Source organism: Bubalus kerabau, chromosome 3, assembly GCF_029407905.1.
Source record: "Bubalus kerabau isolate K-KA32 ecotype Philippines breed swamp buffalo chromosome 3, PCC_UOA_SB_1v2, whole genome shotgun sequence".
Classification (NCBI taxonomy): Eukaryota; Metazoa; Chordata; class Mammalia; order Artiodactyla; family Bovidae; genus Bubalus; species Bubalus kerabau.
In genome coordinates this window covers 180,959,934-180,979,747 of record NC_073626.1, presented here as the reverse complement: position 1 = coordinate 180,979,747, position 19,814 = coordinate 180,959,934, and the positions used below count along the sequence as shown (strand labels likewise).

Here is a 19,814-nt window from a genome sequence, read left to right as displayed (position 1 = left end):
ACTTTGCTCATCCATAAGAAATGGCAGTGATTCCCATCCCTTCATGGGAAATAAATGGGGAAACAGTGGAAACAGTGTCAGACTTTATTTTTGGGGGCTCCCAAATCACTGCAGATGGTGACTGCAGCCATGAAATTCAAAGACGCTTACTGCTTGGAAGGAAAGTTATGTCCAACCTAGATAGCGTATTCAAAAGCAGAGACATTACTTTGCCAACAAAGGTCCGGCTAGTCAAGGCTATGGTTTTTCCAGTGGTCATGTATGGATGTGAGAGTTGGACTGTGAAGAAGGCTGAGCGCCGAAGAATTGATGCTTTTGAACTGTTGGTGTTGGAGAAGACTCTTGAGAGTCCCTTGGACTGCAAGGAGATGCAACCAGTCCATTCTGAAGGAGATCAGCCCTGGGATTTCTTTGGAAGGAATGATGCTAAAGCTGAAACTCCAGTACTTTGGCCACCTCATGCGAAGAGTTTACTCCTTGGAAAAGACTCTGATGCTGGGAGGGATTGGGGGCAAGAGGAGAAGGGGACGACAGAGGATGAGATGGCTGGATAGCATCACTGACTCAATGGACGTGAGTCTGAGTGAACTCCAGGAGTTGGTGATGGACAGGGAGGCCTGGCATGCTGCGATTCATGGGGTCTCAAAGAGTCGGACACGACTGAGCGACTGAACGGAACTGAACTGAAACTTTGGCCTTGGAAGGCTGATGTGAGATAGAGGTTGGAATAGCTCAAGGCCAATCAAGAGCTGTGGGCCCTGCTGGTTATCATTATTAGCAATCCAGAAAACTGGTTTGGAAGGGGTTAAGTGGAAAGCTTGCCTCCCAGACAGGAGCCAATCAGAGCTGGCAGGGGAGGAGTGAGGCTGCTGCTGGGAAAGAGATCTAGATTGACCAAACGCTGCCCTGAGAAGGGAGGCGAGACACAGCAGAGCTTGGCAGCCATGGGGCAGGGGCTTGGCAGGGGGTCCCCGGCCTCTGCACCCTGATAGCTCCAAGCCAGAGGGTGCAGGACCAGCTGCTAGAGGTGGAGGGAGGAGGGACTGAGCTGCCTGGACTGGGAGAGCGGCAGGGTGGGAGAGGACCAGAACTTAGAGCCCTCCCAGCCCCCCAGGCAGGGGCCACCGGCTGCACTCAGGCCTTGCCCTCAGCTGACCCTGAGAGCCCACATGGGATGTAGGGTCTAATTTTAGCTCCAGCCGCAGGGCCCTCAGCCCAGAAGTGCTTGCCAGTGGACACAGGGTGGCCGGGCTGCTCAGGGGCTGCTCAGAAAGGGGGAGGATTGGGGAAACCAGCCCCGCTTCCATCCAGCCCTGCACCCTGGCCAAACCGCCTCGTGTGGGAGTCCTGACAGGTCCCCCATGGCCTGGCAGACCGCCCTCCTCTCCCTCAAGGCTAAGGTCAGGGGGTGCAGCCAGGAGGGCAGAAGGACACTGGCTTGCAGTCTGCACAGGGGTTGCATCAGCCTGAGCAGCGCCCAGGGGCAGGGGGCCCTGCTGGGAAGGGCAAAAACTGTCTTGGTTGTCCAAAGGCCGAGGAAGCAGAGTCGGGACCACAAGAAGGCAGGGCCAGAGAGCGGGGTCGTCCCTGGCCTGTGACTTGTGACTTGCTGTTGGATCTTGCCCTCCACAGGCCTCAGTCTTCCCATCTGTACAATGAGGGCGCTGACCTAGAAGGTGGATCCCCATCCCAGAGGTGCCCCCTCTGAACCCCTGGCTTCCTCTGCTTCCTGCAGCTCTGGCTGTGGGTGGCCACATGCAGTCATGGAGAAGAAAGTCCCTCTGGCTGGCCCTGTCGGCCTCCTGGCTCCTCATCCTGCTAAGAGTCTTCCCAGTTCTCCGCCTGGCAGAGCCTGCCAGACGCCAGGCAGGGGCCCCCCAAGGCTGGCCCCGCTGGCTGGACGCAGAGCTCCTGCAGAGTTTCTCCCAGCCTGGGGAGCTCCTAGAAGATGGCCCTCAACTTCCTCAAGCCCCCCGTGGCGGCAACTGCTACCGGGGAGCTTGCTTTGATGCCTCGAGGTGCAGAGATGGTGGCCTCAAGGTGTTCGTGTACCCGGCAGTCGGACCCATCTCTGAGACTCCGCGCAAGGTCCTGACTTCCATCGAGGGCTCCCGCTACCACACAGCCAGCGCTGCAGAGGCTTGCCTCCTCGTCCTCGTCCTCAGCCCCGACACCCCCGCTGGAGAGTGCCACCCGGTGCTCCCGCAGTGGGATGGGGGCAAGAACCATCTGGTCCTCAGTCTCCACCCCGCCCCTTGCCTCCGGATCTTCCAGCTGGGACAGGCGATGGTGGCCGAGGCCAGCCCCACGGTGGACACCTTCCGGCCCGGCTTTGACGTGGCCCTCCCGCTTCTCCCCAAAGCCCACCCTTTGAGAGGGGGGGCTCTTGGCCAGCTGCGGCAGCACAGCCCCCTCCCTGGGGTGGCCCTGATAGCCGTGGCAGAAGAGAGGGGCGGGTGGCGCACAGCGGGCACCAACTTCTCTGCCTGCCCCTGGGATGGGCGCTGTGAGCAGGACCATGGACCCAAGCAGTAAGTGGACCTCTCCCCTCGGGGGCTGGATGGGAGGGGACTGTGGTGGGAGTGAGCCCAGGAGCCGGGGTAGGATTGAGATGGGCAAATTTAGACCTCAACTGAAGCAGGAGGGAATCGGGTCAGACAACAGAGAACACGACCACCAAGATGATGATCTGCTGCAAGGAGTGTTCAAGGCAGATTTTGGAATATTTTCTTGGAGATCTTTAAAAGCATAAAATGTGAATCACTCCTATTTACTCTTCTTTTATGCCAATCCTTCCTTCCCTAACATTTTAGTTAACATACAAGTCTATAGTGCTTACTGTGTGCTTGTGGTAGTCACTCAGTTGTGTCCAACTCTTTGCGACCCCAAGGACTGTAGCCCACCAGGCTCCTCTGTCCATGGAATTCTGCAGGCAAAAATACTGGAGTGGGTAGTCATTCCCTTCTCCAGGGGATCTTCCTGACCCAGGGATTGAACCCGGGTCTCTTGCCTTAAGGGCAGGTTCTTTACGAGCCACCGGGGAAGTCCCACTATGTGCTAAGCACTTTTTATAAATGATTATCATAAAATAATACTAATCTATATCTTTTACGTATTGGTGTACCAGACACTAAAGCCCAGAGAGGTTAAATAACTTCCCTGAGGCCACCCAGCCAGAAAGAGTACAGCTAGTATTTTAATCTAGGATTGCGTGGCTCCAAAGCCTTCAGCATTAGAGTTCTGGGTTTTAAGCAGGAGTTTATGATCAATTCTGAGACATGCCTCTGGGCTATGATCACAGATAGAAGCTGCTCCTATGTCTCATTTTGGGGATTAACCTCTAGCCTTTGGCTATAGCAAATATGGATAAAGTCAGACCTGCAAAAGCATTCCCACCAGTGAGAGTGTCTGAATACATACAAGGGACATGGGGACCCATGAGGACATGGAGAACTCATTCAAAGATGTCTCTACCTGGGCTAGTTTGGGGTGATACATCTCAGGTGGTAAAGCAGTTAACCCCTAAGCACCCTAATCCCTCTGCACCCCCAGGAAGCCAGCAATATCCATAGGCTGGCTGGGCAGACTGGAGTTGGAACCTGTCACTCTAGAACCCTTCTCTTGTCCCCTGTGTCAGATATCTCCCTGTTCTTTGCTAGAACAACATGGCTTATTCTGGCTCCACTTCCCTCCCAGGAATTCTTCATGTAGCCAAGCTCCATTTTTGCCTCTGCCTGGGGCTTCTGGGGCTTCTCTCAGCCACAGGGCTCTTGTGGGAATGGAATCTCTCTACCTCCCAAAGGCACGTGGCCTCCAGGGAGCCCCACAGCCAGGTTAGGAACAGCAGACCTGTCCCTCAGTCCCCATGGCCCTTCTGCCAGGACCCATCCCTAGCAGGCATTTTCTGGACCGCACCTGAAATGCTGGGGATCCCTCCAGGCACCTCAAGCTCCAAATTCAGACGGAGCTGACCTTTGGTGACAAGGTTCTCCACTCACTTGCCCGGCCTTACTTCTGATTAGACACTTAGCCATTCTTGTTACAGGAAGTTCTTCTTTCAGCTGACTTCAGTGACTGCTAAATGCTATTGGTTACTGGTGAATCTGAAAGGTATTTTAGCCTGAACTTTGAGAAACTGAAACTTGGGGAGTGCACACGGTAGGTAGGAGCTCACTAAATGTTTACTGATTGAATCCAAACTGGCCAGAACTGGCCAGGGTATTCTAATTGCTGTGGGCCACCTTCTGAGTTGCCTTTTCGATAAGTTTATTTCCAAGGTGTCATGCCTGGCAGCCTCTAACTGTCCCCCGAACTTCAAGCAGTTCTGTTTGGTCTCCACACACTTGCAGGTGTCAGGACTTGTAATCTCTGGAGTAGCTGGAGCCTCAGTTTCCCTGTAGTGACAGGCAGCTGTCTGAACAGCTGTCAAGTATAGGGACAGAGAGAGGGAGGCCCACGGCCATGGGCCGGCCCCCGGAAGGTGGCCTGAATAAACAAGTGCTGGCCAGAGAAAGAGGCAATTCACGGCCCTACCACTGGCCCACATTTACTCCGCCGGGGGTAGGGGGAAGGGTGAAAAGGAGCATTTGGGGAGAGCCCGCTCTCCAGGTCGGGTGCTGTGCCAGCCATGGCTAATCCTCTCAAGCACCTTTCAAGGGAGGTGTTACTATCCCCATTTCAGGGAACAGGAAACTGAGGCTCAGAGAGGTGGAGGGAGCCATCCAAGGGCCTTTGGTGACAAGCTCCTTGGTTCACCAGGGCCTCCCTCACTGCTCTGATCTGGCACTTATGAGCTGCAGAGCTTGAGATTAAACCGCACATTTCTGGCTCCAAAGCCCATATTTTTCCACCTTCATTTAACAGTCTCCTGTTGCTTTGGAATAAGCCTCTAACAGTTTAAATTGTTATTTATTTACTTTTATGAATAGGGGATTCATTCACATGGTACAAAATTCCAAAGGCACAAAAGGGTATACAGTAATAACTCCCTGCCATTCCTGTCTCCGGCCACCCAGTTTTCCTTCCTGGAGCCAAACACCGTTGCTAGTCTCTCTTGTGTCTTTTCTGAAGTACTCTGTGTGGATATAAACGTGCATAGGTTTCCCTGCTTTTTTCTTAAACATAAATTTAATGCATGTTTTAAGATCCCCTGCCCTGTCGCCGCTGCGCCCAGGACGTGCAGTGCCTGGGGCCCATGATATTGTAGGAGCCCATGAAACTGTTTTCATTTCTTTGAAAATCAGAAGGAAAAAAGAAATGAACTTTTGAATAGAAGAAAATGCTTTAATATATTCGTATGTTCATTTTTATACCAACACAGTTGTCGAATATAATTTTTATAGTATTTTTATGGTTGAGGGGCTGCAAAGGCCAGAGCCTAGGGCATTGCAAATTGCAGTGTGGCCCTGCCTGGGGCCATGGGTGGAGCCACCTCATCAGCAGTCTTGGGCACTGAGGCCCCAGGTCCATGGCAAACACTTTACAGAGTCACAGATGATCCGCAGTCACCATGACATCCCTTCTACAACACACACACACACACACACACACACACGTGCACGCACACACACACACACACACACACAATGCCATGCAGTGCTCAACCAGCCTCTGATAGGGAACTCGACACCTCCCAAGGCCACTCACTGACTACTCTCAGCCAGCTCCATTACTAGAATTTGTGCCAAGACTGACCTTTCAGACATTTGGCCCATTGGTGCTGAGTCTCTCCTCTGTTGCACACTGAGCTTTCATTTGTCTAGCACCACTGAGCGCCCATTCTCTGCTGGGTGCTCTGCTTGGCCCTGGGGATACTGGCTGAAGGAGGCACAGCCCCAACCCTCAGGTAGCTCAGTCTTATTAGAGAGACAGACAAGTCCCTGGTTATGACAGACATTGTTAAGCAGAGAGAGGCTGGGCAAGCTGCCTGCCTGGCTCCTCTACTTCAGAGCTGTGGAACCTCTTTAGATCTCAGTTTCCTCATCTGTAAAATGGAGCATACACATACCTCTCATCTCCTAGGGTTGCTGTGAGAATGAAGTGAGTCTAAGTACTTAATGCACTTAGAACAAAGGACATGCTCAGTGAAGGTTCAGTTCAGTTCAGTTCAGTCACTCAGTCATGTCCGACTCTTTGTGACCCCATGAATCGCAGCATGCCAGGCCTCCCTGTCCATCACCAACTCCCGGAGTTCACTGAGACTCACGTCCATCGAGTCAGTGATGCTATCCAGCCATCTCATCCTCTGTCGTCCCCTTCTCCTCCTGCCCCCAATCCCTCCCAGCATCAGACTCTTTTCCAATGAGTCAACTCTTCGCATGAGGTGCCAAAGTACTGGAGTTTCAGCTTTAGCATCATTCCTTCCACAGAAATCCCAGGGCTGATCTCCTTCAGAATGGACTGGTTGCATCTCCTTGCAGTCCAAGGGACTCTCAAGAGTCTTCTCCAACACCACAGTTCAAAAGCATCAATTCTTCGGCGCTCAGCCTTCTTCACAGTCCAACTCTCACATCCATACATGACCACTGGAAAAACCATAGCCTTGACTAGACGGATGTCTCTGCTTTTGAATATGCTATCTAGGTTGCTCATAACTTTCCTTCCAAGGAGTAAGCGTCTTTGAATTTCATGGCTGCAGTCACCATCTGCAGTGATTTGGGAGCCCAAAAAAATAAAGTCTGACACTGTTTCCACTGTTTCCCCATCTATTTCCCATGAAGTGATGGGACCAGATGCCATGATCTTAGTTTTCTGAATGTTGAGCTTTAAGCCAACTTTTTCACTCTCCTCTTTCACTTTCATCAAGAGGCTTTTGAGTTCCTCTTCACTTTCTGCCATAAGGGTGGTGTCATCTGCATATCTGAGGTTATTGATATTTCTCCCGGAAATCTTGATTCCAGCTTGTGTTTCTTCCAGTCCAGCGTTTCTCATGATGTACTCTGCATAGAAGTTAAATAAGCAGGATGATAATATACAGCCTTGATGTACTCCTTTTCCTATTTGGAACCAGTCTGTTGTTCCATGTCCAGTTCTAACTGTTGCTTCCTGACCTGCATACCGGTTTCTCAAGAGGCAGGTCAGGTGGTCTGGTATTCCCATCTCTTTCAGAATTTTCCAGTTTATTGTGATCCACACAGTCAAAGACTTTGGTATAGTCAATAAAGCAGAAATAGATGTTTTTCTGGAACTCTTGCTTTTTCCATGATCCAGCGGATGTTGGCAATTTGATCTCTGGTAAGGTTAACTCGGTTCATTACTACTTCAGGGCACGGAGAGGCTGTGGGAGCAGAGGAAGGTGCCATCTCTGGAGAGACCATGGAGGGCTTCCCAGAGGAGGTGATATTTGAACTTTAGACATTAAGACAGAGCAGGGGGAGCTCTTCAGGCTGCAAGGCAGGGAAGGGTGCTTCAGGCTGAGGAAGAAGGATGTGCAAACACACAGAGGGGGCAGTGGAGGTTAACAAGGACTGACTGATACAGTTTATTCAGTAAGTTCTCTGGCTCTGGTTTCTCTGTAGCCTTCAACTTAGGAGTTCAGTACTTTAGGGGTTTACTGTGGCTGGCTGGCACTGTGGCTTTTAGTGAGATGGAGGGTGTCCTGTTTTTAACTTGCAGCTTCTTCCAGGAGAAGCCTGATGGACACCTGAGCATCAGACAAAGAAAGCCGGGTCTGCTGGGAGACCCCTGGGCAGCAGCTCCAGGGTGGCCCAGATAACCCAGGGTCAGGGGCCAGCACACCTTGGTTCTAGTTCCAGCAGAGCCCCCACCCTTTCTGAGACCCTGAGCCAGTCCCCGGGCTCTCTGAGACTCAGTCTCCCCATCTGTTCAAGGAAGGCTGGTCCAGAGGCTAACTACTCCTAGGATTGCTTCCTGAAAGTTCAGACTCAGGACCAGACAGGCTGTAGGTGAGAAGGGTCCTGGGATCCCCTCGGCCTTACTCCTCAGTCCCACTCAGAGCAGGCCTATGGGCCCGAGTCGTGTGCACACCCATGTTTGCACATACACACACCACACACATACCACACACACACACACACCACACACACACACACCACACCACACACACACACCACACCACACACACACACCACACCATACACACACCACACACACACACCCCACACACACACACACCACACACACACCACACACACACACCACACCACACACACACACACACACCCCACACACCACACACACCACACACACCACACCACACACACCACACACACACACACACCACACACACACACCACACACACACCACACACACACACCCCACACCACACACACACACCACACACACACACACCACACCACACACACACACCACACACACACACACACACACACCACACACACACCACACACACACACCACACCACACACACACCACACACAACCACACACACACACACCACACACACACACACCACACCACACCACACACACACACCACACACACACACACCACACCACACACACACACCACACACACACACCACACACACACCACACCACACACACACCACACCACACCACACACACATATACACACACACACACACATCCCATAGCCCGGAGTCCTGTGCACATCCATGCGTGCATGCGTGCACACACACACCACACCACACACACACACACACACACACACACACACACCCCATAGCCCAGAGTCCTGTGCACATCCATGCGTGCGTGCGTGCACGCACACACACACACCCGCACACACCCGCACACACACACCACAAACACACCCCATAGCCTGGAGTCCTGTACACACCCATGCATACGTGTGCACACACACACACACCACACCACACACACACACCACACTACAAACACCCCCCCACACACACACACCCGCAGCTCGGAGTCTTGTGCACACCCATGTGTGCGTGTGCGCACACACACACACATGCACACACACACCTGTGTGCACGCGCGCGCGCACACACACACACACACACACACACACACACACCCGTAGCCAGGTCATGGCACTCCTTCCCTGGCCGAGCAGTCCCAGGGTAGGCAGTGGCTCTGAGGAGGCTGTGACTCCTACCCTGCCCCCCACAGACACGCGGCCTGAGGGTGGCCCTGGGTCTGGGGGGAGGGGAGGGGGAGGAACAGAGGAGGCCTGTCCTCTGGGCGAGGGCCCTCTCTGGGCAGCTGCTTCCTGTGTGGTTCCAGGCTGGGGGCCCAGCCCACCTTCGGACAGAAGAGCCTTTCACGGGCCTGGGCTCTGAGGATGGGGGGAGGGCAGGGCATGGAGGCCACTCAGGTGAGAGGTGCCCAGAAGTCTGCGTGTGGTGAGTGGTGGGAGGGCAAACACATATGTACGTGCCCAAGTCAGCGGAAACAGCAGCTCAGCTGCCTCCCATTTTGCAAATGAGCAAACCATGGTCCAGAGAAGAAAAGGGAGGTGCCTAATCCTGAGGGCAGTGGCGGAGCTTGAGCTCGGGGTTCCTGCCTGCTGCCTTAGCAGTGGGACAGGGACAGTGTGTGGCTGTGCGTGTGCAAGAATGTTAAAATATGGGAACATGATGGTGGGCTTGCACACTGTGAATTTGGGAGTGTTAGTGTGGAGGGCTGGGGGGGCATCAAGGGAGCTGGGGTGGGGGCAGCTGTCTTAGGCTTTCTATGTGCAGGACCCCTTCCTGTGCCTCTTCAGGACCCACCCCAGGGCAACGCTACCCAATGCCACCTTCTGCCTCATCCCTGGCCGCAATCCTGATGCCTTGCACTTCCTTCAAGCCCTGCAGGTACAACCCCAATGGGGGCACCCCCCCAGCCATCTCCCCCCACACTCCTGAACTGGAAGGGTAGTCTAAGCCCAGACCAATGGGAAGGGGCTGTGAGCTGCCCACTCCTTTACTCTGAGACTCAGGTGTGTCTCCAGCCATATTCACTACACCCCGTGCAGAATAACACCCCATCCCGAGAAAAAAATCCCACTTTTCTCTCTTCTTTACCCCTTGCCCCCAGTGCAGCAGAGAGGAGGGGTGAGGTGTGCAGGGTGGGACTGGGCTCCCCAGTGACCCCCCTACCCCCCAGGCTGGCTGCATTCCTGTGCTTCTCAGCCCTCGCTGGGAGCTGCCCTTCTCAGAAGTCATCGATTGGACCAAGGCGGCCGTTGTAGCTGACGAGAGGCTCCCACTTCAGGTAGCTCAGGGCCCTGCCCGTGGGGTGGGGACTGGACTCGGGACATGGGGGGACCCCGGGATCCTAGCCCTCACTCCTATCCTCCATTTATGTATATTGATGATTTTACTGCCAGCCCTAAGCCTCTGGGGTTCTGAGAGCAAGTCCTCAGCCTCTTTCAGCCTCAGTTCCCCCATCTGTACAATGGGATAAATTAGACTAGATGATTTCCATGGGCCCAATCCCACCGGTCCATGACTGCTTAAGTACTTAGCTTAAGGAAAAGTCACACAAAAATCCAAAATCTGAGCGCCTACATGGAACTTGGAGTGGGAAAGCAAAATGCTCAGTGATTTTCCTGTCTGATGAAACTAACTTTGCCCATCTCTGAAAAATATAAACGTAAGCCTCGAATCTCCTGAGAGGTGGAGAACAGGGCAAGAAGCTAACAGGAATAGCTTCCTTTCACTGAGCCTCTACAATGTGCTGAACACTTAATATATATCAGCTAATTTAATCCTTGCAACCACCCTATGAGGCCAGTACTATCTGTCCACTTTACAGATGAGGAAACAGACTCAAAGAGGTTAAGTGCTTTGTCCACAGTCACACAGTTACTAAGTGGCATTTAAACCCAGCTCTGTGTGACCCTTGAACACTTGATTGCTAAATTACCTGGGATTTTGCCAAGGGTGACAGCTGCCAACCCATGTAGAGAACCGCGGGAGCCGACTTCTGGTTCCAGACCCGCACCCTAGGTTGTCCCCACACCAGGTGAGTCAGAGCCTGCCAGGGCCGCATGCCTCTTTCTTTTCTCCCTCTGGCCCCAGGTCCTGGCTGCCCTCCAGGAGATGCCCCTCACACGGGTCCTTGCCCTGCGTCAGCAGGCCCAGTTTCTGTGGGATGCGTACTTCTCCTCCGTGGAGAAAGTCATCCATACCACTCTGGAGGTGAGGGGGACTCACCCGAGGGGGGCTCGGATGCCTGGCTCCACCCCATCTCTGTCCCCTCGCCATGCCCCTCTCTTCGAACACCTCCTCTGCCCTGGTGCTTAGGCTTCCCCTTTGAAGATGCTTCTGGGAAGAATCTGAGACTTGGCTCCGAGCTCTTGAATGAGCTCCTTCTCCGGTCTTGGCCCAGTTTCCCCCTCTCTAGAGCGACATCTGTAGCAAACAGATTTCTAAGCATCCGCCAGCTCCAGCTGATGGGCGCTGGTTGCCTGGGGCTTGTGTTGGGAGGGATTCTGGTTCTGGAAAGAAAGTCATGGCCTGTTCGTGCTGTCTGCCACGAGTGCAGACAGCATCAGGCAGTGACCCCTATTCTGGACTCTGAACCCTGCTGTCCCCAGACATCTGGTGATGCCGATGCTGCCCTCCCCGATTCCTGGAGGGGGAGGGGTGGGGCTGCACCGGGTCCTCGCTTCCTCAGGCCCCGCCCACCACCACATTAGCCACGCCCTCTGCCCAGCCTTCTCTCCTTTCCCAGATTATTCAGGACCGAATCTCTGGAGCATCTGCTCACCCCTCGCTCCTGTGGAACAGCCCCCCAGGGGCACTCCTGGCCCTGTCCACTTTCTCCACAAGCCCCTCGGACTTCCCCTTCTACCACCTACAACAGGGTGAGTGCCCTAGGGATGGGACAACTTGAAGTTCCCTCATCAACTTGCCCCAAGTCTGCCCCAGCCTCAGCCCTAAGGTCCTACCAAGCCCCTCTCCAAATCCCCCACCCCTCCCGGCTCCCCAGGTTCCCAGCTCAGGCCATTCTCCAGGGGGTCTGTCCCCTCCCACCCTAACAGCCTGTGTCTCATTCCTCCAGGCTCTCGTCCTCTGGGCAGGTTCAGTGCCCTGATTTGGGTGGGGGCTCCAGGCCAGCCCCCCCTGAAGCTCATCCAGGCGGTGGCAGGCACCCAGCACTGTGCCCAGGTCAGCCCCCTTGCCAGCTGGGGTGCTTGGATCCAGAGTGGGGGCGAGGAACAGGGCGGGGCCCTTGAAGACATCTGGACACCAAGGATAACCACACATTGTGGGAGAGCCATGGGAAGGATTTTCAAGTACCATTGATGCCTTCCTCTTTCAATTCCAAGTTCCTCCCTAGGTCCTTTCCCCCACCTCCATCCCCTCTTCCCTCATGGAAACTGATGAAGCCCCCTGAAAAACAGGCACCTCTTGGGAGGTTGAAGTAAACGTACATGCATTCATTTGCTCATCCGGCATTTTCTGAGCACCCTGGGCTTGATGCTGAGGATGCAGAGAAAAAGCAGGAAAGGAGTCTGCCCCAGATTCATATTTAGTTAGCATCTCCCAGCACACAGACTGTCAAATGTCACTTCCAGAGAAACCAGATAGGCTCTTGAGAGTACTTGGAAAGGAAATAAGCAGTTTGTTCAGCCAGAGCACAGATGGAGCAGCTTCAAAGATGGGACACTTGAGCTGGGCTGGGAATGATAAAAGACCAAGAGGAAGAGAATGAAAACCTTCGAGAAAAGATGGGGATGGGGTCAGGGTCCAGGCTAGGTGTGACCTGAGCTCTAACGCTACAGGTAGCGTGTGTGTTACTGGAATTCATGCCTTCCAGAAGCCCAGAGGCAAAAACAGGGCAGCCATAAATGCACCTTGGATCCAACTAAATTCCTTCCAAAGTCACATACAACAGTGGCTCCCCTAAACTTCTTCCACCCTGAGAAAGAGTACTCCTGGGACACCCCCACCACCACCTTCTGCCCCAGACTTCAGGACATCCTCCCCCGTCTTTCCTTCTAGATCTTGGTTCTCTGGAGCAGTAAGAAGCCACCCCCACCCAGGTGGCCTGAGACAGCAGTGCCCTTGACAGTCCTTGATGGGCACAGGAAGGTGAGGATGGGGAGGGGCACAGGAAGGGCAGAAGGCTGGGATCTGGGGAACACACACACAGCAGGGTTGACTTGGGCCTGAGCCACAGCTGGACTTCAAGTTGGGCCTGGAGAAATCAGACCGTGGGTTTCAGCTGCAGGCCTAATAGAAATGATTCTCTTCCGTCCTTGTGAATTCTACCGCCAGAGAACCAGGTTTTTTGTGATGAGGGAAGGCAGAGGGACTACCTTGCTGTCTCAGGTAAGGGAGAGAGGGGAAACTTGGACAGGTGGCAGCATTTGGGGTGGGGTGGGGGGATGGGGCAGGTGGCTACTGAGAATCTGGGTTGGTGTGACACAACCGCTCGCTGTGCCATCCTGGGCAAGCCCATCTCTCCGAACCTGTCTCTTTGAAACAAAGGATGTTTACCAACCCCTTCCAGGGTTGAGGTGAGCATCTGATGTGACACTAGAGGAATCCTGAAAAGTTAAACCTGGAAGGAACCTAGACACCATTGGCCCCATTTAACCAAAGGGCAAACTGAAATCCACAGAGGGAAAGCGAGGTCCTCGGGTCCGAGTTCCTTGCAGACTTGTTTTCATGGCTCTTCCTTTTACACCATGCCTGCGGTGGGTGGCGGGGCGGGGGGGATCCTGCTTAGCAGATTTTGAGATTCTCACCGTGGGAGCCTGGGGAGGGGTCCCACAGCTGAGTTGCCCTCCACCCCTGCAGGCCAGTGACCGCTTCCTCCCGTACAGCGCCATCAGCACCGATGCCATCCTGAGCCTGGACGCCCACAGCAGTCTTTCCACAAGTGAGGTGAGGACCCCCCCAAGAGGACCCCTGTGTGGGTCCTGGCAGCCCCTCAGAGTCCGGGAGCTGGGATGATCAAAGATCAAGAGGTCTAGCCTCCTGCTTTAGAAATCACCCAGGTGAGCCATCAGCCTCCTCCTTAGAAATCTAATAGAAGCTTTCCACAGATTCTTTGGTCTTTCCTGGTGGTTCAGATGGTAAAGAATCTGCCTGCAATGCAGGAGACCCTGGTTCAAGCCCTGGCTCAGGAAGATCTCCTGGAGAAGGGAATGGCTACCCACTCCAGTATTCTTGCCTGGAGAATTCCATGGATAGAGGAGCCTGGCGGGCTACAGTCCATGGGGTTGCAAAGGATGAGACACAACTGAGCGACTTTCACTTCACAGACTCTCTGAAAACATTTTCAGTTTCCAGCTGCAAAAGCACTGTTTCTATTTCCCAGTTGGGGAGTTCCTAAGCAATTCCCGGACATTTTCAAGCTGCCATCTCCTCTCCCCCGAGTCCCCTCAGCCGGGCTGGCTTTGACTCCATGTCTCCGATGTTCCTGGCTCAGCAGAAAGTCCTTCCTCACACCTCACTTAAATATCTCCCCAGGTGGACTTCGCTTTCATGGTATGGCAGAGCTTCCCGGAGCGGATGGTCGGCTTTCTCACATGGAGCCACTTCTGGGATGAGGCCCAGGGGAGCTGGGGCTACACTGGCGAGAGGGCCAATGAATTCTCCATGGTTCTCACCTCAGCTGCCTTCTACCACAGGTACCGATGGTAACGCTGGTACTGGACTCAGAGGGTCACAGAGACCCCCCCTCTCTTTGAACCAGGAGCAGGGTGGTATGGGAGTGGACACATACAGCCAGCATATAGCCCAGAGATCCAGGTTCAAGGCCACTTCCCAGTGCTATGATGGGCAAGTCTCCCCACCTCTCTTGACGTTCAGTTTCCTCATTTGTAAGTGTATTCATCTCACAGGGCTGGTGTGACCATCAAATAAGAAAAGTACATGATGTCCTTCACACACAGATAGTCAACCAAAGGCAGCTAGTGGTATTTTAAGCAGAGCCATGCAGAGGCCATGGACAGGGTTTGGATTTTGGGGAGGCATGGTAAATCCACAGCCTCCCTGAAGCTACTCTTTGGGCTTCCACCTTTGAAGGCCTGGGATCCAGCTGATCCTTTCCTCCTGCCTGAATTCAGACTCAGAGCCCAGGTGAGGGCCCCCAAGGAGCCTGAGGGAGAGGAGAGTTCAGTCAGTTCAGTTGCTCAGTCATGTCCAACTCTTTGTGACCCCATGGACTGCAGCACAGCAGGCTTCTCTGTCCATCACCATCTCCCAAAGTTTGCTCAAACTCATGTCCATTGAGTTGGTGATGCCATCCAACCATCTCATCATCTGTCGTCCTCTTCTCCTACTGCCTTCAATCTTTCCCAGCATCAGGGTCTTTTCCATTGAGTCAGTTCTTCACATCAGGTGGCCAAAGTATTGGAGTTTCAGCTTCAGCATCAGTCCTTCCAAAGAATATTCAGGCCTGATTTCCTTTAGGATGGACTGGTTGGATCTCCTTGCAGTCCAAGGGACTCTCAAGAGTCTTCTCCAACACCACAGTTCAAAAGCATCAATTCTTCGGTGCTCAGCTTTCTTTATAGTCCAACTCTCACATCCATACATGACTACCGGAAAAACCATAGCTTCAACTAGATGGACCTTTGTTGGCAAAGTAATGTCTCTGCTTTTTAATATGCTGTCTAGGTTGGTCATAAGTTTTCTTCCAAGGAGAAAGCATCTTTTAATTTCATGGCTGCAGTCACCATCTGCAGTGATTTTGGAGCCCAGGAAAATAGTCTCTCACTGTTTCCATTGTTTCCCCATCTATTTGCCATGAAGTGATGGGACCGGATGCCATGATCTTAGTTTTTTGAATATTGAGTTTTAAGCCAGCTTTTTCACTCTCCTCTTTCACTTTCATCAAGAGGCCCTTTAGTTTGTCTTTGCTTTCTGCCATAAGGGTAGTGTCATCTGCATATCTGAGGTTATTGATATTTCTCCTGGCAATCTTGATTCCAGCTTGTGCTTCTTCCAGCCTGGCATTTTGCATGAAGTACTCTGCATATAAATAAGCAGGGTAACAATATACAGCCTCGACATACTCCTTTCCCAATTTGGAACCAGTCTGTTGTTCTATGTCCAGTTCTAACTGTTGCTTCTTGACCTGGAAACCTCCTGAGGTTTCTCAGGAGGCATGTCAGGTGGTCTGGTATTCCCATCTTTTTCAGAATTTTCCACAGTTAGTTGTGATCTACACAGTCAAAGGCTTTAGCATAGTCAATAAACCAGAAGTAGATGTTTTTCTGTAACTCTCTTGCTTTTTCTATGATCCAATGGATGTTGGCAATTTGATCTCTGGTTCCTCTGCCTTTTCTAAATCCAGTTTGAAAATCTGGAAATTTGAAACCTGGCTTGGAGAATTTGGGGCATTACTTTGCTAGTGTTTGAGATGAGTGCAATTGTGCGGTAGTTTGAACATTCTTTGGCATTGCCTTTCTTTGGGATTGGAATGAAAACTGACCTTTTCCAGTCCTGTGGCCACTGCTGAGTTTTCCAAATTTGCTGGCATATTGAGGGTAGCACTTTCACAGCATCATCTTTTAGGATTTGAAATAGCTCAACTGGAATTCCATCACCTCCACTAGCTTTGTTCATAGTGATGATTCCTAAGGCCGGCTTCACTTTGGACCCCAGGATGTCTGGCTCTAGGTGAGTGATCACACCATCATGGGTATCTGGGTCGTTAAAATCTTTTTTGTATAGTTCTGCTGTATATTCTTGCCATCTTTTCTTAATACCTTCTGTTTCTGTTAGGTCCATACCATTTCTGCCCTTTATTGTGCCCATCTTTGCATGAAATGTTCCCTTGGTATCTCTAATTTTCTTGAAGAGATCTCTACCCTTTCCCATTCTATTGTTTTCTCTATGTCTTTGCACTGATCACTGAGGAAGTCTTTCTTATCTCTCCTTGCTATTCTTTGGAACTCTGCATTCAAGATGGGTATAGCTTCCCCTTTCTCCTTTGCCTTTAGCGTCTCTTCTTTTCTCAGCTATTTGTAAGGCCTCCTCAGACAACCATTTTGCCATTTTGCATTTCTTTTCTGTTTTGCATTTCATTTCACTATTGGCTGCAGAGAAGCCACAGGGCACAGAGTAGTGGAGAGCAGAGCATACACGGGATGGGAGCTCCCGGAGGCGGCCAGGGCTCAGAAAAGGGTGCAGGACTTTCACAGGAAGCTTAGGAATTGGGATCAATGGGAGAGTGAGGCCAAGAGGGAGAAGAATTCGGCCTTGGGGGGGGGGGGGGAGGGGAATCGGGCTGTACCCTCTCCTGTTCCTCTCCTCTCACCCAGGTATTACCACACCCTCTTCACCCACTCCCTGCCCAAGGCTCTGAGGACCCTGGCAGATGAGTCACCCCCCTGCGTGGATGTCCTGATGAACTTTCTAGTAGCAGCCGTCACCAAGTTGCCGCCTATCAAGGTGCCCTATGGGCCCTGGCATCAGGAGGCCAAACCTCCACTGGTGAGGACCCAGGGGCGTGGTCGGCACTGGGAGGGCCCTGGCTAGGGAAGCCACGCTCTAACCCAAATCCTTTGTGCTGCACGGGACGGGCGGGGGGAGGGGCGGCAGGGCGGGGTTCCAAGTAAGAGAAGCTCCCCCTCCCCAGCGCATTCCTTCGCCCCCCTCTTAGGTGCCTGGGGGTCCGCGGCTCAGATCGGAGCCTCGGCCGGCCGCCCAGGACTGCATCAACCAGATGGCCGCAGGGTTCGGCCACATGCCCCTCGTGTCCTCGCGCCTCCGTCTAGACCCAGTGCTGTTCAAGGACCCGGTGTCCGTGTTGCGTAAGAAGTATCGCAGCCTGGAGAAGCCCTAGGAGGAACCAACCAGCTGAGACCCTAGCCGGGCTCCCAGGGGGCGCTGCAACCTGCCCGCGATTGGGGGCGGGGATGGAGTCGCAGCTCCCTCCCCTGGGATATCTGGAGACCCAATCCAGGCTGCCGGAGAGTCCAACACGGCCGATCCCGATTGGCCAGCAACAGCCTCGCCCCACCCTCCAGCCCAGGGGCAGTTCTCACGTGCTCGGCACTACCTCTGCCGCCTGGCATCTGCCTTCGCAGACCCTTTACCTGGAATGCCTTTCTCGGCTTCTCTGCCGAGCTAACATCTGCTTCTCTTTCAGGTCCTCGCCTCCTCCACGAACCTGCCCGACCCCCACCCCCGCCCCGATCCTCTGCGCTTTCACAGCCGGTGTGTCCAGTAGTCCCCTTATTACATGCTGCCTTGCACAGGTACACTGTCAGGCCCCCAGGACTGACTCGGGAGCCCCGGGAGGGCAGGGCCGTGGCCTCTTCTCTCTGGCCTGGCAGGTACGCCACAAATATTTGACGATCAGATAGACATCAGCTACGTGCCTGGGCCCTGTGCCGACAGTGGGCAGGGGCGTGGACAAGGTGTGCCGAGTGAACTCCACGCCTACACCCCGGGAGGCATCTTTGCCGCAGGTTCCTGGCTTGCCGGGCACAATCCTGGAGCCCCAGGGATGGAGCAAAGACGGGCCGAGGAGCCAGTTTCAGGGCTTCCTTCTCGACCGGGCGGAGCAGAGTTGGGAGGGGAGGAGATGGAAACGCCGGTGGCCCCTCAGGCCCCGGCGGCTCAGGCACTGCTGTTCGTCCCGCACTACCAGCCTCGTCCATTAGAGGTCAGCACCGAGCCGCGCTTCCTATTCCGGGACCGAGAGTGAAAGTCGCTCAGTCTTGTGCGATCCCATGGGCTATACAGTCCATGGAATTCTCCAGGCCAGAATACTGGAGTGGGTAGCCTTTCCCTTCTCCAGGGGATCTTCCCAACCCTGGGATCGAACCCAGGTCTCCCGCATTGCAGGCGGATCCAGGACTGAGAATGGAATTCTAAACGCCTGCCAGGCGCGGGGTCTTGAAGGTTGGTTGGTGGTGCCCAGTTTGACGTCTGAAAACTGGTTTGGCCCACACACCTGGGACTAAGAAGGGGGCCGTTTCTAGGTGGGCTGAGTGGTAGCAGGGGCGGTCCCCAGGGCCCTGGTAGTGAGACTAGAGTGGGGGAGGGGACGCTGGGTCTTCCTGGGCTCACCCACCTGGAATTGGAATTATCACTTCCGAAATAAAAGTGCGTGTCCTTGCTGCCTCACGCTCAGGCTATAAATACCTCCACAGCAGCTGCACGGGGGAGGGGGACTCAGGTCTCTCCTGGGATCTGGGGCCATTCCGAGAGAGAGGGACGGGGATGGTGGGTCCAAACCAGGTCCAGGGTATCGGGTGTTTTTCTGCTTTGATGGCCTCACAGCTCTGGAAACTCCCGTGACTAGTGACTAGCTTGCTGGCCAGAACATGCTGTCCTCAAGGCCACTCCAAAGCCTCCCACCTCCATCCTCCAGTTTGACCTCTGGCCCCTGAATGACTCAAGTCATCCCTGGAGCTGCTTACAGTGTGGGGTGCTGAGAAGGCTCTCTCTCTGGGGAGGCATGGGGCTGCTAGATTCTTGAGGTGGAGGGGGCACTGGGAGTTAAAGGGGAGGGGAGATAGTCTGGCCCTGAGTCAAGGACAGTGGGTGAGGAAGCACACAGCTGCAGCCCAGGCAGTCTTCCCACGGTGGGGAGGACTCCAAGTGCCAGGCCCAGATGGGGAAAGAGACACCTTTTCCTTCCCTACTCCTAGCTGCTGCACCCAGAACACTGAACTACCTTGGCAAGGCCTCGCCTGTGGGCTGCCAAGCCAAAAGGCTCATACTGTACCAACATGCAGCCCAGAGCAGGTCCCCAGCCCCTGCTGTAGGGGGAGGCCTAGGGGAACGAGGCAGAAATCCCAGACCTGCCTCACACCGGCTGTGTGACATTGGGCAAGTGACTCAACCTCTCTGAGCCTCAGTTTTCTCATCTGCAAAAAGGGAGGACACCAATGGCTGTCTCTTGAAAGGGGTGTGCAGACTTGGCATACAGCACAGCCTAGAATC

At 53.7% G+C, this 19,814-nt stretch overlaps 1 protein-coding gene across 1 annotated transcript; it reads left to right on the top strand.

Moving 5' to 3' along the window:
- The first annotated feature begins 1,035 nt into the window (after positions 1-1,035).
- On the top strand, positions 1,036-18,982 carry EXTL1 (exostosin like glycosyltransferase 1). The gene is made up of 11 exons (XM_055574066.1): positions 1,036-2,531; positions 9,674-9,764; positions 10,057-10,164; positions 10,974-11,093; positions 11,629-11,761; positions 11,959-12,065; positions 12,903-12,992; positions 13,704-13,790; positions 14,379-14,539; positions 17,180-17,351; positions 17,521-18,982. The coding sequence occupies exons 1-11, from the start codon at positions 1,756-1,758 to the stop codon at positions 17,701-17,703; spliced, it is 2,028 nt and encodes a 675-aa protein (XP_055430041.1). The 5' UTR covers positions 1,036-1,755; the 3' UTR covers positions 17,704-18,982.
- The last annotated feature ends 832 nt before the right edge of the window (positions 18,983-19,814 follow it).